A 17,335-nucleotide genomic window follows, 5' to 3' on the forward strand; every position below is an offset into this window, starting at 1 on the left:
CACTCCATCTTGTTGGGATTGAGTTTGAGCCTGTTAGCAACCATCCAGACTCTAACAACCTCCAGACACGGGCACATTGCTTCCACTGCTTCATTGAGTGGACATGGGGTGGAGATGTATAGCTGAGTGTCATCAGCATATTGATGGTAACTCACCCCCTCGCCACATGACATGAAAATGCCATGACTAAAAAGTTTCTAATATTTCCCTTTCTTTCTTTTTCTTTCCTTTTCTTTCCTTTTTTAATGCAACAATATACATTATCACAATGTGGTGTGTATATTTTTTGCATTAACATGATCTGTAATTTTAATCCAAGAAAGAAAATATGATTTCCAAATCTTTACACATTATACTAAGTAAAAAAAAAAGAAATCATATTATGCTTTGTCTCAATGTATTAACCAGTTTTAACTTAATTCCTGTGCCCTATTTGCTCGATAATAATAAACCATTCTTAGTAAGCTTTTATTTTCAGAGTGAATCAGAAACTAAGCACAGAACTATCTAGAAACAAGAGCTGACAGAAATTCAACCATCCCTTCAAGTGGTGGTGGGGGGTTTCAGAGTAGTGGAAATGGCAATGATATCATGACATCTCTAGTTAACACAGCAACGATATGCACTATCCTCTCTCTGCCAGTGACACTTGTTAGTCATGAAAAAGTTATTAGATCACACTGAGGTATCAATTCTGTTTACCAAACTGCAATTGAAATATTGAGTATACTCAGTCAAAATATTGCTAAAAGCCTTTCATCCATTTGGAGATTTTGACAAGGCATAAAACACATACACATATGCAAACAGACATAAGCCTAAGAGAGTTGGTACCTGCAAGTTCTTCATTAGTATCTGATAAACTAACCCCTTCTCAGAAGTGGGTTCTAAATCCCGTTGCTACCAGTTTGCGAGCAGATTGTGCAGAATGCAGCTGCGAGAGCTATCATGGGCCTTCCTAAATATGCCCATGTCACACCAACACTCTGCAGTCTGCATTGGTTGCCGTTCGGTTTCCGGTCACAATTCAAAGTGTTGGTTATGACCTATAAAGCCCTTCATGGCATCGGACCAGAATATCTCCGAGACCGTCTTCTGCCGCACGAATCCCAGCAACCAGTTAGGTCCCACAGAGTTGGCCTTCTCCGGGTCCCATCAACTAAACAATGTCGTTTGGCGGACCTAGGGGAAGAGCCTTCTCTGTGGCGGCCCCGACCCTCTGGAACCAACTCCCCCCAGACATCAGAGTTGCCCCTACCCTCCTTGCCTTTCGTAAGCTCCTTAAAACCCACCTCTGTCGTCAGGCATGGGGGAATTGAGATATTCCCTTCCCCCTAGGCTTATAAAATTTATGCATGGTATGTCTGTATGTATGATTGGTTTCTGAAATTGGGGTTTTTTACATTACTTTTAATATTAGATTTGTTCATATTGTCTTTTTACTGTTGTTAGCCGCCCCGAGTCTACGGAGAGGGGCGGCATACAAATCTAATAAATAAATAAATAATAAATAAATGCATGCCAGGATGGTGGGCGGAGCCTCCCACCACCGCTGCTAGTTGTGAGTTATAAGTGAGTTATAAACTCAGTCAGCCAACCAAAAAATACTGACTAGTTAATTCATATTTAACGGGACTTAAAACTAGTATCAACATTTTGAGACAATGTTAGAAATCCTTTTTTACATTTGCCATAATATCCTAAGATGAAGGCAGGTTATATAAAATTTATGAATGAATTCTATATCCATAAACCTTGTCCCACTTCAGCTTACTGAGTAAATTTGGACTAGACAATTATTCTCAGCCAAATCTGTCTCACTTGGTTATTGATGTGGGGTGCGGGGAATGAAAAAAGGACTGTTGTGTATCTTGAGTTCCTATAGGAATATAATAGTTATGCATTTCATAAATATTATTTAATTAAAAATAAATAATGCCGAAGAATTTTGAAGATGATGAGAAAGCAAATAAGGAATCAAACATTAGATAAAATATTATCTTCGTACCAAGCCAAATTCAGGTAGGGTTAGGGCTAGGGATTGGATACTGTAGCCTAGAGGATAATTCTCTGCCTTACAAGGCAAAGGTTGCAGGTTCAAGTCCCAGTGGGTATGGCTAGCTGTTGAGGCCAAAATAAGGCCGAAATAGATCTATCCTAGTCTCCCTTAATTTTCAAATTCAGCAAAAAAAACAACAACATGTGACATATATATATATATATATATATATATATATATATATATATATATATATATGTAGATTTTCACAGATACAGGTATGACGGGCTTGGTATATTCGGGTTTCGTCGCCAGAAATTTCTAAATCCTACACGGGAAGAAACTCGAATATACCAAGACCATCATATATAATCAAAATGTAATAATGCCATAATTATAACTTAGAATATTCTGTCACTAATATAAATATTGCTCAGTTGATTCATATTTTACACTTGATATTTCAGTAGTAATTACATCCCCAAAAATACAAGCTACTTTTTGTCCGTTCATTAATATTATAGATTATTAACAATTATTCATTATCAAGCATAAAATAATTTCATATTGAATTCTGATATCAACTTAATCATAGCAAATGTATTGGGAAAAAGTGATGGTGTATCCATAGTGATATTAGCAACAAATTTATTTGTGCTATTCTAATAATGTGAACTTAATTTTCTCATAGTAATTAAATTTTTAAAAGATTAAATTTAGAATTTGCACACATCCTTCACTTTCCCAACATCCTCATTCAGTGAACATGCTTTGGAAAGATTTTTTTTTTGTTATTAAAAAGAGTTTGATAATAATAAAGACTTTATGCAGGATCTTGTTCAAAGAGGTTTGTGAAACAGGACATGAATACACAATAACATTTCCTTTTAGTTTTAAACCCTTAGGCAAAATGCACCATCCAACCATTCATTCTTCCATCTTGGGAAACATTCCTTACTAGTTCAAAAGCCTGGGAAATCATATACCTCGGACACATGCCTGCACATCTTTTCTCTTGTAGAAACATGCAAGACACAAGTGGGACAAAAGAAATGTTTGTAACACTTATTTGTGGATGTTTAAATAGCTAACATTATTAGAACTATCATATTAATTTATAACAAACTTTTAATATTTCACCCATTTATCATCCACACTATATTACAACATAAAAGTCTTAGCTTTTCTTTTTCAACCTAACTGGATATTGGGACTATGCATGCTTTGAAAACATTTGTGAAAAAAAATGCTTCAGACCTCATATAAACACAGCATCTCTACTCTGACTACTATTATTAAAGTAATCTTTTCTGTGGCAAAGTGTTTGTTTAGCCAAAACTTTAGTGTAAATACCACAATTGAGTTTCTATCTGATCAAAAGTAATTTATTTATAAGATTGGCAGCATAACTTTTACCTCTATTTATTTATTTTTTCGATTTTTATACTGCCCTTCTCCTTAGACTCAGGGTGGCTTACAACATGTTAGCAATAGTACTTTTTTTAAAACAGAGCCAGCATATTGCCCCCCACAATCCGGGTCCTCATTTTACCCAGGATGGAAGGCTGAGTCAACCTTGAGCCGGTGGTGAGATTTGAACCACTGACCTACAGATATTTGTTGTCCTGTCCATCATTTCATCGTGTACAATAAATGATGCAAAAAAATATATTAAAAGATCGTACCATTTTTTTACTATTAAAAAGGCAAGGTGTGATGATATCTTATAATTCTCCATTTTATTTTACAAAAATAAAAGTTGTTATTAGAATCTATTTTTGAATTTCAAGAAATTATACTACATATATAAATGGTTTTGATCTAATCCCAAATAATGTTCTTGAAGCATTCTGGCTCTGAATGTTGATTACTTTTAAAAGCTATATTTCCAACCAATTAGGCAACTGGTGTATCCAAAAGTGTGCATATACTCAGTAACACGCTGACTGCTATATCTAAAAGAAATTCAGTACAGGATCAATTCACATTGATTATCTTTCTCTAGGGATGCGTATAAATGTTTTCAAAAGGCAAGGACCATGGTTAATGCTACGTTTCATATAACAGCATAATTAAGAAAAATAAATGCTAGATAGCAATAGAAGTTAGCAAAAAGAAGTTGGCAAAACAACTTTTTAAAAATGGTTAATATTATCTGTGATAAAGAAATTATAAGATTAATGTAACAGAGGTTTCCATCCTTCCAAGAGTACAATATCACTATTCACCACCATGTAGGAGATGGGCTACTCTCTTTCAAAAAGTTTAGATTGATTTTCATTCCCAAACATCAACAAATTGGTATACGTCTCAAGAATAAAATGGCAAAATAAACATTAATGTAATAATTTCAACCCAACCTACTGATGGCAGATAGCTATGTGAGTAAAAAGTATCTCTATTCAGGTAAGGATAAGATACTGCCAATTTCCTTCCATTTGTAGCCACAAAACATTTTTTTAAAATTTATTTTTGGAGAATCCTAAATTTGTTCAGGAATGCACATAATGCAAGTTAAGTCATGAAAACTCTGCACACTTAGTGCAAATGGACTGTGTTCCATTCAAGCAGCAAAATTCTGAGTGGCTGACATTTAATTACTTGTCACTGTATGTTGTTTCTCAAATATTTCTGACAAGCATATTCTACCTTATACTTATATGCGCAATTTGCTCTTCTCTTTAAACTCAAACGTTATTGAACATGACTACACAAATGTTAAACTAAATATATTTATAGTACTTAAAATGCAAGTTATTCAATGTAAATGTTTTGTTGCAAATGGTTTTCCTGGAGGAAATCCAAATGTTTGATTATAATGCACAACATTGCATTCTATACATAATATATTATTCCATAATATAAATTAATGATAACATGGCAAGTTTCTCCAAATTTTGTATAATTGCAAATTAGCTGCTTCTTTGGTCTTAAATGACATCAACCTAATATAAAATGCAATGAACAGCGAATTTTTAACATGAAAATATACACTGTACATCAGGGGAATTAAAACCTAACCATATTACCCTTTCTGCATTTTGGAACAAAAGCTAAGGTTCTAATTACATCAGAAGGCAGGAACACAAAATGAACATTATCTTTATCTACATGTTGCTTAAAATAAAACGATTTTTCCACCTGATTTATAAGTAAAGGCAGAAAGCAAGCAAGCATAGTACTCTCATCAAACTTCCTTATTCTTAGAAATTCATTCTTAAATTTATTTGCAGAATAAGGGTGAGCTGGAGCTGAAAGGGTTATCATTATTTTCCAGTACTTACTTAAATCATAATGTTCATCACAGGACTATATATGTGATACAGAGTTACCCTGTGGTAGGATGGGTAACCAATACATTTTACAAACAAACAAATTTGTTTGTTATAAGCCGCCTGAGTCTTCAGCAAAGGGCGGCATAGTAATCTGACCAAATAAATAAATATATATCTGACTACTTACCTTAATAATAATTTGCTGAATAAAAAATTTGCTAAATATCCCTGCTAACAGGATTCCAATTTTAGCAGTCTTGCCTTAATCTTATTCTTAATTGAAAACCTAGACTCGATCTGAAATAGGGTTCAAGATCTAAATCTAAACTTCAAATATTCTAATAGCACTTTGCAGATATATTTTTGTCTATATCATGGCAGAAAAACAAACCAGCAGGAAGCTTACAATATATCAGAAGTTCAAAAATAAAGAATTTAATCAGAATCTAAAATGTAAAGATAATGTTTTCTCCTGCTTTGTCGTTTCCAATTCTAGGGGATGATGGTCATCTCCATTTCTCAGCCAGTATTATCAAAAAACATCACAGGTCCAGGGGTGGGTTCTAACTTACCTTGCTGCCAGTTTGCTTTCTCACGCGCCACCCTGCTGCGCATGTGCAGAAGCAAAAAACAGCAGTGAAAAACAAGATAGTGGTGCCTATGACACTGCAGAGCCAGTCTGGGGGCACAACCAGCAGGTTTGGCAAGTGAAGGGAAATTCCCACTACCGGTTCTATAGAACCGGTCTGAACTGGCTGGAATCCACCTCTGATTAGTTCCACGCTATGCTCTCACCTTCTTTATAGAAAAAGCAGCTTTCAATAGGATGCCAACCATGCTATTTTTCTGGACTGGCACCAGGGATGGAGAATCAGGGCACCACTTTACAGTAATTTCCTTTAAAAAAAAATACATTGACTCATTACAGGACAAAATTGTCAAGCACCTAAATACATTAAAAAAACTATCCATAGATGTACTATATAATTAAGAAAATAATCTTTAAAGGAAAAAAAAACAATAGCAATGGAACAAGAGAAAAAATAGAGGAAAAATTAGAAGAAAAACAAATTGTGTATTATACTTATCAATTGTCATTGCTTTACTAACAAGCATCTTATACTACTATAATATTTTTATTTATTTATTTTATTTATTTATTTTGTCCAATACACAATACATATTGAAGAGGATAGACATGAGGTATTATATATAAAGAAAATATATAAAAGTAGAGGAGAAGATATATGAAAGGAAGAAAAGATATATGATATATGAGATAAGGAGAGACAATTGGACAGGGGACGAAAGGCAGGCTAGTGCACTTATGTACGCTCCTTAGGAACCTGGAGAGGTCAATCGTGGGTAGTATGATCATTTAAAAAATATTGTTGTTCAAATATAACAAAGAATCTTTACCATAGTAATACATGTGTTTGTTTGGAGCAGGAATCAGTCAGTGGAAGTTATGGAGAAGGGTTACTTACTATTGGGGTACCCGAGAACCCTAACTCTAACTCTCTCTTCCTATTAACATAAACATGAAATATATACATATGCCAGTTTGGGATCCACTATCATCAAAGTTATTAAATCCTGTCCAGTGCTAGAGGCTATGAAAGTTTGAATACAAAAAAACTGTCTTCTGTAGAATCCAATGAAGATTAAGTGGCTAAGGATCAGTGGTGGGCTTGTACAGGTACAGTCAGGTACACAGTACCGGTAGGAACATTTTGGTCAGGTACACAATACCGGTAGCAAAATTTGGGGGGGGTTTCTCTTTTTTTCCCTTCTGGGCTCTGGGTATGTTTTTCCTATCACAAATGAGGTTGAATGTGTATAATTTCAGAAGAGCTGTGCGCGTGTGTGTGTACCTACACTTTATATAGTAGATAATCGGGGTGGGCTACTGCCCGGATGGGGGGAAACGCAGTGGGGTAGCAAAAATGGAGCTCCACCCCAGGACACCCAATTTGCACTGAAATATGTTGAAACAAAGAAAAAGTCATGCCCACAGTGTGGTAGTAAAAATTTTGGTAGCCCATCACTGCTAAGGATATTAGACCATCTACCGTGTTTCCCCGATAGTAAGACACCCCCAATTGTAAGACGTATCGGGGGTTTCAGGGGGGTCGGCTAATATAAGCCGTACCCCAAAAGTAAGACATATGTCTTACTTTCGGGGAAACACGGGGGTATTGCCACCTCCTTCTCATCTAGCTGGACCTGGAGAGCGAGAAGGCGGCGGCGAGGGCGAGGAAGCCGCTTGGGAGCGGAGCGGCGGGGAAAGCAGCAGGGGCGGGGGCCGCCTCCCTCCTTCCTTCCTTCCTTCCCAACTGGCAGCGCACTCCGGGCCTCGCCGGCCAGCCGGCTCCCTCCCCATCTGTCTATGTCTTTTTCTGACTCCAGCGCTACCTTCCTGCTCAACGAGGTAACTTAACGGGCACCACGCAGCCGCCGCCGTTGCCATCGCCTCTCATCTAGCTGGACCTGGAGAGCGAGAAGGCGGCGGCTTGGAAGCGGCGCGGCGGGGAAAGCAGCGGGGGCGGGGGCCACCTCCCTCCCTCCTTCCTTCCTTCCCAGCTGGCAGCGCACTCCAGGCCTCGCCGGCCGGCTCCCTCCCCATCTGTCTATGTCTTTTTCTCACTCCAGCGCTACCTTCCTGCTCAACGAGGTAACTTAACGGGCACCGTTTTTTCCAATATAAGACATACCCCGAAAGTAAGACATAGTGGGGCTTTTGGGGATAAAAAGAAAGTAAGACACTGTCTTACTTTCGGGGAAACACGGTAGTTGTGGGGAGATTTCATCTTTAAACTTCGCCGCTATTGGACTTCACCTTTCAAGAGTGGTATACAATTTGATTGCCTTCTTAGATGCACAGCTGAGATGGCAGCTATGGTCTAGAAGCCCTTTGCATAGCTTCATCTGGTAAACTAGTTTTTCCTTGTCTTGGATTAGGAGACTTTAGAAAGGAGAACTTTCACTCATGTTTTAATCACTTTATGGCTCCATTAAAGTACTTTATATTGGGCTGCCTTTGAAAATTATTGAGAATTGTCAACTGGTCCAGAGGGCAGCTATGGGCATGTCTCACACTATGCATGTGACAATCCCGCTTGGCATGCAGTGCTCACAGATCACTTGCCCTTCAAATTGACATAATGTGTTGCTTTATATTAGATTGTCTTTATGGTATAGATAAGCATACTTTGTTTCCTAATAGACTGGTCCTAGTGAAAAGAGCAGATTGACATGAATGGGTTAAATATCTTGTTCTATAGCACTGGAAGTATAGACTTAGGTTTGTTTGGATTCATTAAATTAAATATAATTAATAACCTTTTGTCAATTTCTCTCTCCCTCTATTTAGTAAAGTCAGTATTCCATATGTATGGATGACAAATACTGAAGAATATGTAGAAATGCTAGATGTTTATTTCTTGATTCCCGATCATTAAGTATATGTGTACACACATATGTACACAAACACACACACACACAAACACACAGACACATACAAACAAACACACAGTAGCAGAGATGAGGTCTGATCAAGCAGCTTTCTCTCATATACAAACAATGGCACTAGAATGAAGAATAAAATGACTGTTGGATAATTTTCAACAATTAGGACTATTGATTTGATTTTTTTTTTTAAACCACAAATGGATTGCTTTGCAACAATGTAGAGAGTTCCAAGCTTTCCTTCAAATAATGCAAACATTTGCTACAAAAATGAAACTGTTTCTAGATAAAATGCTAGAAATTAGAATGCATTACTGTATTGGGGGAAGAGACCTGCCTAGTAAAAGTTCAGTATATCATTTTATTAGTGATTTTCATTTGAATTGTAATCTACTACAACCATTATCATACTACAATCACTACCTTAAACTACTGCACTAAAAATTATGTTGGTTTTGAAATTAAAACAATGCACACATGCAAATTACATCTCTAATACAACACTGAGTAAAAACATTAAAGAATAAAAGGAATGCTAATATTCCCATAATGTTACCTATAAGATATTCCTTTCTGCTAGCTGATTAGTGCAAATTCTATGACTAACTAAATATTGGCACACTGAATGAACAGTTAAAACAAGTAACTGCATATAGTTCTGCAGCGTAAATGCTATACAGTAATATCCGTAGCAGTTCTGTGACTTGGATCAGTTGCCTCTCATTAAGAACAAAAACAAAATGGGAGAAACAATTCTGTTGTAGCAAAATGAAACATAGAGAATGATGCAAGCAAATAATTTAAACTATTTCTGAAAAGATGTTAAACTAACAAGAATTGCTAGATACAGCAATTTTGTTATTATTTCTCAGATATTGGAACATATGTGTCAAAGTTGTGTTGATACTATTTTTGTTTTAATTTTTTCTTTAATTTTTCCCCCCAATGCCATCCATTCTCTGCTTTTTGCTCTTCTCATGCTAAAATTTTAGAAATGCCTTGGGGCACATACAGTAAAAGGAACCATACTTTCTTCATATTCCACATACGGTAATATGTGGTTAATTGCTTAGTTGAAAACAGTAATAAGATGCTTGATTTGTTTTTCACAATGAAAAGTGTTCTGTTGATGTTGTTTATTCAAAGGGTTTAGTATTCATCTGTAGGTCTCCCAAGTTCAGCTGCAGGAAACCTATCCCAGGATTTTTTTTTAAAGCCATTACTCTTGCCATCCTTCAACACTGTTTATACTTGGAACCAGCAAACAAGCAATTAAAACACGTCACAGAAGAATTGTGTTATGACATTTTAAGATCAAAAAGCATACTGCTGAATTCGTTCCCATCTGTACCAGTATAAACATTTTTTATGGCTCACCAGTGATTATTATGGATCAAAGATAATGTGGGAGGGCAAAGGAAGTAAATTCCAGTCAAGACAACTGTGATAGTAACAAAGCTTAGAACAGAGTAATCGTTGTGATTTTGACAAAATATGCAATAGAAGAAATATTTTTAAAAAGTGGTTGCTACAATCACATCCCCTAAAACCCAGACTTCAAAAAGGTCCGATATAGGGGAGGGGGAACCTTGGTTTTCTGTTTTGCCCTGCAGACTTGAGCTATAAACAACCCCGCCTCTACATTTAATGCTTTAGTTGTAGTGCAACAGGTTTATAAAAATTCTACCTAGCTTATGACTTAGGAATTACTGGTTCTGCAATCTTTCTTGGTGCAAAGTTTTTTAGCAGTGACACGCACACACAAACACACACACACCAGGTTAGCAGAGCGTCATTTGTTTCATGTCCACAGTGCTTTTCAAACATTATCTAATTAATCCTCATAGCCATCCTTTGAGGTATTACATATATGTAAGGAAACTTGCCCAGAGCCACAAAACTTTTCACTAGCACACTCAGAATTAAGACTGCAGAGGTTTCCATTCTCAGTTCCTAAATGTAAGGCCACACCTCTTTTTCATATGCAGCATACACGCTAGTGCAGCCACACACAGAGGGGACTTCTTTCTTTGCAGCTGCAATTGTCTGAAGGTTAAACAAGTAGGGCAGTAGAGCACTAACAGACACTTCTCAAAATTCCAGCCAGAAGTAGATTAAGAGATTTCATAGAGAAAACACCCACACTGCAACAAGCAAAATAACAACAACAAAAACATCTAGCCTGGACATGTTGCAGACTTAAAAAGAGACTATGCTTCAGGGTGCTCCATATTTCCAAAGGAAATTTTAAATTATAAAACCAAGACATGTAACAATCCACTCAGTGTCCCATTAGCGGGACTTTTAACTGGCCACAATGTTTTGCAATTGTTCTTTGGGTAACTGGCACCATAATCAAGATCAAATATTTTTCAAAGGTTACTGCACAGCAAAATGTGAAGCAAGTGATGTATTATGGGCTATTATGTGCTCATGAGCACACACACTTTTATGTAATTAACAATCAGAGCCTAAAATCAAAAACAATTTCTCCCCCTACAAATAACATCAGTGTTATAACATCCCCTTACAAATAACATCCCCCTACAAATAACATCAGTGTTCACTTTTTGAACTATGCTTGTAGCCTAACAGTAAGCAGAAGGCTGTTGCCTAATCCTTACTTTCTTTAACTAGAATGAACACTTTTCCTCATCCTTCATTTAAACCAAGTGACACATGCTGATTCATTACCAACCCATTAATTAAGGTGCTATCAAATAAAAGGATAGTAGACAGCAAACAGGGCAGACGAAAGGCAAAATGGGTAACATCATCATATAATCTGTGCTGTCAGAAAATGACCTGGTCAGTTAGGTGTGACTGCCATTAGGTGTAACACAAGTGATTCAACTCATCCTAGATGGTGATACAAAACATCATGCTTCCCACCCCAAAGCTAATAACTAGTGATTAACTTATGATATGCTCACCTTGTCTCCGGTTTTTACTGGATGTCCTCCTGCTTGTGGAAGCTAATGCTGGCATATCCACTTAATTCGTCACTCAAGTGGTTACTCCCACAAGGCTGCTTTGGAGATTTAGGTGGCTGATGTTGCTGGGAAGGTTGCTTGTCTCCTAGCAGACTAGTACTCTCCTGAAGGTGGAGGTTGCAATGGTGATGTTGGCTGTGGTTAAAATCCTTCACTAAGTCCAGGTCAATGTAATTGAGCCCATTCTCAAAGCCTCCCCCAGTCCCACTAGCTGCTTGCTCCCTCCGCGATGCACCAAAACCCAAAGAAGCAACTCCCAGAGCCCCAGATGCAGGCTTGAGCCAGACGTTTTCAAAGGAGGCTGAACTGTGACGTTTTGGATCATCAGGCCCTCCTCCTGGTCCATGGAGTACTGCTGAGGCTCCAAGGCTACTACTGGGAGTGACAGAAGAAGCAAATGTCTCAGAACTATGGCGCCGCCGACCTCCTTGGGGGTCAGCACGGATCACTTTGGCACTCTGGATGCTGCGACTGGGACCAATACTGACATGTGTAAAGGCGCTGTTCGCACCTGGGCCCCCAATCATAGACGAGGAGCAGGAATGGGGTAAAATCTCAACCAGTTTGCTTGGCTGAGCCTGAGAAGGTGGAGAAGGCAGCTGCATAGGTGGTGAGCTTTTCTCAGAATAACTCAGCAGGAGGGCCGGGGAGGAAGGTGATGGGGTGTGGGCACAAACCACATACGGTGCTCCACCACTCAGTTGCATGCTCATATAGTCCCGGTTGCCACTGTGGGTGGTCCCACTCCGGCCTGACTGCATGGAGGCCAAGCTGGTTGGGCAAGCAGTTCCCCAATCCATATTCATATACTCCTCTGAACAGGAGCCAGTCTCTCCATAGGATAACGGTGAGGGGAAGACTGGTTGCTTAAACTCAATGTTCACATACTCTCCGGGGCTCTTGGGTTCTGGGAGCTGTTCCCGAGTGCGAGGCAAGGTGCTGGCCTTTGGGCCATCCAGGGACAAGCGAGTAGGTCTGGCCAGAGGATTCTTGGTCCGCACAGCTGTGTCCATAGTACAAGCAGCAGGCTGCAATGGCTGTGTTTTAACGGGAAGAGAATACCCACCACCCTCTTGTCCCCCAGGGCAGCCAAGACTATCACTACTAGTAGAGGAAGAAGAATCCTCAGCAGCGGCATAAAGCAAGCGGCCAGAACTGAAGGACATATGCATCGGGGTGTTTTCTTCTTTGCCTGTCTTGCGTTGGTTGTGCTTGAAAGAACGTGGCAAGGAGAAATAGGAATAGATGGGTTTATGCTGGGACTGGGTAGAACCATGCACTAGTGGTTCTTCTGGGCCTGGAGGTCCTGGGCTGGTAAAGTAACAGTCTGGAGGGGTGCTGGTAGCAGAACCACTGGCTGGAGACATATTAATATAATCGCTGCCTCCACTTGGCAGCTTGCCCTCATTACTCTCGACTGAAAGTTTTGTATGATTGTTAGTCCCGTTTATCCATAGCTTGCTGTAGCCAGTGGGACCACTGTCTGGAGAACAACTGCCACTGGGAGACATCATCATGTAGCCATTTGAGTCCACCATGGCCTGCACATGGCGACCTCCTCTCCCAGGATTGATGATCTGTTGCGGGGCAGACACACTCTTGGGGCTCATGGGCATGTAATCCCCCCCTTTGGGTGTACTACCTCCACTGGGCATGGGTGCCACTCCTGGCAACATTGGCATGTAGCCATCATCAGAGTTGGTCGGGTGGTGGTTTCCCTCCACCTGGTGCATCTCTACACACTCCTCGGGGTAAGACTGGGTTGGCACAAAGGCAGAATGTCGATAAGAAGAAAACTTGTTGCTACTACAAGAATATGAGGGAAGCATCTCAGTATACTCTTCAATGGAGGTCACTGAGGACTGGGAAGGAGTCTTCTGGTGGGAGATGGTAGGAGAGGTTCCAGCAGAATGCGTCCGCTTTCTGAAGCCTTTTTCCAAATCACCTACATCCTCATTTCCAAGCCGGAGGCAACATGGGACAGCAGGGTAGCGACTTTGCTGCTGCAGATGGCAGTTGCGGGGGGCAAAATGACCATTAGGGGTTGTGATACTGCAGCAGGATGAGGCAGCCTTGCCCCCCATACATATATAGTTGCTAAGTTCCTCGTCTCCCCGGGCAGGAGGGGTGTGTCCCAGGGAATCAGGGGTAACACTACGAAATGAGCTGCGAAAGTCACAGGGGCTCGATTCATACTCGTCAGAGGAGATGAAACCTCCATCACTGGGAGAGCCAGAGACTGATGCGCTGGAGCGACGTGGGAAGAGACAGTCTGAAGTGGACCCATGGCCACTGGTACTGCTGGATGACAGGCTGACTGGACTAGTGGCTGAAGGGGAACAGCGTGAGGAAGGCATTGGGATGGAGCGACTGTGATTGAGAGGGGGATGGAGCCTGGAGCTGCCACGATGCCTGTGTGAGTGAGTTCGGTTGGCACTCGGACTCATCGGACTGCCATCCACCGAAGCTGGTCTGGACATGGTACCTTCTCCATCGCTGGAGGCTCTGACACGGAAAGAGCTGGGTCTGCCTCCAATCCCTCCTCCCACACCACTGCCAGCAGGAGAAGTGGCAGTGATGCTCTCAGTCCTGGACCTACGAGTAAGTCCCACCTGGCTGGGGGGCGGGTTGCTGACATGATGCCTACTGCGGAGAGGCACAGATATGGGATTGGAGCAATTGGAAGACGACTGGCTTTTGCTCCGAGGCCGAAATTCCTCACTCATTGCCCGCATAGCCTCCAAGATGGTCTCATGCATATTCTGTGCTACTACCGAGTCGTCTACCTGCATCCAGAACTCACCTGGTCCCGTGACAGCAGAACGCCCCACCTCAATGAAAAAAAAGTTCTCCGAATGGCCACACCGCCGGATGTTGAGCAGCTGCAACACAACAGCTGCCGCATCGGAATTTAGCTTGACAAAACTGATGGTCTTGTTGGTTAGGCACAGGCGGTAGATTCCAATCAGGTTCTTGGTTTGCCCCAGGCCCTTTGGCTTCAGGATCACTTGCCAGACCTCTTTGAACGCTGGGCCAGGAGCCATATCACCATAACTATCCTCCCCCACCTCTCCCATTCCCAAAGTCCCACCTCCCCCTGTGACATCTCGGTGGTGGTGGTGGTGGTGGTGGTGGTGCTGATGGTGGTGGTGATGGCTCTTGGCACGGTTGTGCAACTGCAGCAGTGCCTGGTACCAGCTTTCTTGCTCCAGCTCATTGTCGGCAGCAATGGCAAAGTGCTCGTCCTTGGTGTAGAGAGCCACCAGATGCTTATTTTTGGAATCTGCCCTCTTGTTTATGTTGAAGCAGCTCTCCAGAGGAATGGAGCGCTTGGGGGCCCCTGATTTGTGTCTCCATTTCTTTTCATTCTCATAGTACTCCAGCCGGGCGGGTCCCAACTCACTGGCTGCTCTCAGCACGAAGAAGCGTTTATGCATGCTCTTGGGTTTGCGCAAGTAACCCACCTTCCTGACATCGGAGAAGAAGCCCTCATTATTATCCGTGGGGCTAGCCATGCTGGGGAAAAAAAAAATCAAGGTACAGCAGTTCCTGCTGCAAAGAGCAGCTTCGGGAAAGAAACAACAAACCCAAAATCCACGCAGCAGCAGCAGCAACAGCAGCAGCAAATCCCCTCCTTTGCTCCAAAATAAAAATTAAAAAAAACCAAAACGACGCAGAAAGATAGTTCTGGAAACCTTTTCCAAAAACAAGAGGGGCGGAGGAAAGAGTGGCAGGGGGAGAACAGCTGTTCAGTGGCCACAGCCTCCTCCCAAACTCCAGGAGCAGGGCTTGGGTGGCAGTTTTTATTCCCAAACCACCCTCCGCAGGAGAAATGCAGCTTTCAAAAGTCTAGTTTCGACGTCGCCCCGGGAGAAACCGCTCCGAGAAGCCGCCGACGAGCAGGGGAAAGCGGGCATCGTTTCATCCATGCGGGGTGGAAAAATCCCTCCAGCGCCAGAAGCAGGATGGGGTTCCCCCGTCTTTTTTTTCTCTCTCTCCTCCCAAACAGCCCTTTTTTCCTTTTGCTCAAAGTGATCCCTCCGAGAGATTTCCGATTAAAATCTACTCACCAGCAGGAGAGACGCGGGGCAGGGCAGGGGGCGAAGCGAGCTTGTTTTGCAAGAGAGGAAGGGTGGTGGTGCGTGGGGGGAGAGAACGTGGGACGCCTGAGGGGCACCAGCAAGCCCTCTTGCAATAGCAACCAACGATATGATGGCAATATCACGATGGCAGCAAGAGAAGAAACCAGCCAGTCAACAACCGGGGAAGCCACCGGGTTTTCTTCCTCGCCCCCAAACGCCAAATAAAAAATATCCTTCGCGGGAACCACGGCTGCGGGGTGGAGAACTCCAGCGAGCAAACAAACACATCAATATCCCCAAATCAGCGTCGCGGCTGCAGGGCGCTTCTTCTGATCCGGCCAGCGCGGGAGGGGAAGAGAGCGAGCCCCCTCATTCAAGCCCCGTCTGGTTTAGGCAGAGGGGGAAAAGTGTCCTTTCCACACCAAACGCACGCAGGCGGCTGCCGCAGCAGGGTCGAGCGCAAAGCAGACGGAGCGGAGAGAAGCTGCTGGCCGAGGAGCGAAGGAGGCGGAGGCACATTTTCGCGGCGGCGGCGGCGACTTCCACCTCCTCCTCCTCCTCTTCATTCCAGTCGGAGAAGTCTGGGAAGGCGAGAGCGGCGGCGTCCCTCCGTCCTGCACCACCTTGCCCTCCTCGTGCGCGCCACAACTGAGGAGGCAATAAAAAAATAATAAAAAAAAAAAAAAAAGCGCAGCCGAGGTAGGAACGGGCACCGCCGGATGGCTAGACTCGAGTCTTTTAGCGCTCCTTTGAACCGTGGATACGGCGAGGTGCTTCTGCCGCAGCACTAGCGACTTTTTATTGAAAAGCCCCCCGAAAAACCAAAACAATCGGCTGCGTCTGCGTTTACGAGGCCAGCCCCCTCCAGCCCCCTCCGACGCTCCGTCTCACTCTGAGGAGAAAAAAACACGTGACGGCGCCAATGCGCGGACCATCCCCATCTCCAGCCTCGGCGGCGGCGGCAATATAAGCGCGAGGAAAGGGCTCCCCGGCAGCCTAGCTTAGTAGTGCGGCATTCCAACCCGCCCCCTCTCGCCTGCCTGCCGCGGCTTTCATTCAGCACCGCGAGCGAAGGCGCTTACCTTTGGGCGTCGATCCGTTCAAAGCCCCGAGGGGGTCGTTCTCCGATTGGAGTACCTACCTGTCCTTCAAACCATCGAAAGCTGTGGGAAAGCTCACCCATGCTTGGTTGAAGAGCACGGGCTGTAGTATTTTTTTTATATATTATTATTATTTTACCAAAGAGGGAGGGAAGGAGGAGAAGACGGCATTCAGTCGTGTTATTTACAAACGAAAGGGGTTGCGAATCGCTCGACTGCTCTCTGCCGAGCAGTCGCTGTGATTTAGGCAGAGGCCTCTGCGTTTGCTATTCCTCCCGTTCTTGCCTCAGCCTCTTTACCGTTTGGCACGAGGAAGAAATCGTACAAATCTCTGACGTGCATGGTTTTAAGCCGCTCTTTTTTATCTTGACGGGGAGCAGAATGGTGCACAAAAGGCTTGGACAAAATACAGCAATAC

At 42.4% G+C, this 17,335-nt stretch overlaps 1 protein-coding gene across 2 annotated transcripts in view; it reads right to left on the reverse strand.

Annotated features, from left to right (window-relative positions):
- IRS1 (insulin receptor substrate 1) overlaps window positions 1-16,466 on the reverse strand; it is a 50,412-nt gene extending 33,946 nt beyond the window's left edge. Inside the window, exons 1-2 of one of the 2 annotated variants that reach the window (XR_011559222.1) lie at window positions 11,676-16,466; window positions 6,070-6,171 (exon numbers count right to left, since the gene is read on the reverse strand). Coding sequence is in view for 1 of the 2 variants with exons in the window: in XM_070753307.1 (XP_070609408.1) it covers window positions 11,690-15,250 (3,561 nt within the window). In the remaining variant the exon portion in view is untranslated. The remainder of the gene's footprint in view (window positions 1-6,069; window positions 6,172-11,675) is intronic. The other variant, XM_070753307.1, reaches the window with a different exon arrangement.
- Between the last annotated feature and the right edge of the window lie 869 nt (window positions 16,467-17,335).

Source organism: Erythrolamprus reginae, chromosome 5 (assembly GCF_031021105.1).
Source record: "Erythrolamprus reginae isolate rEryReg1 chromosome 5, rEryReg1.hap1, whole genome shotgun sequence".
Lineage (NCBI taxonomy): Eukaryota > Metazoa > Chordata > Lepidosauria > Squamata > Dipsadidae > Erythrolamprus > Erythrolamprus reginae.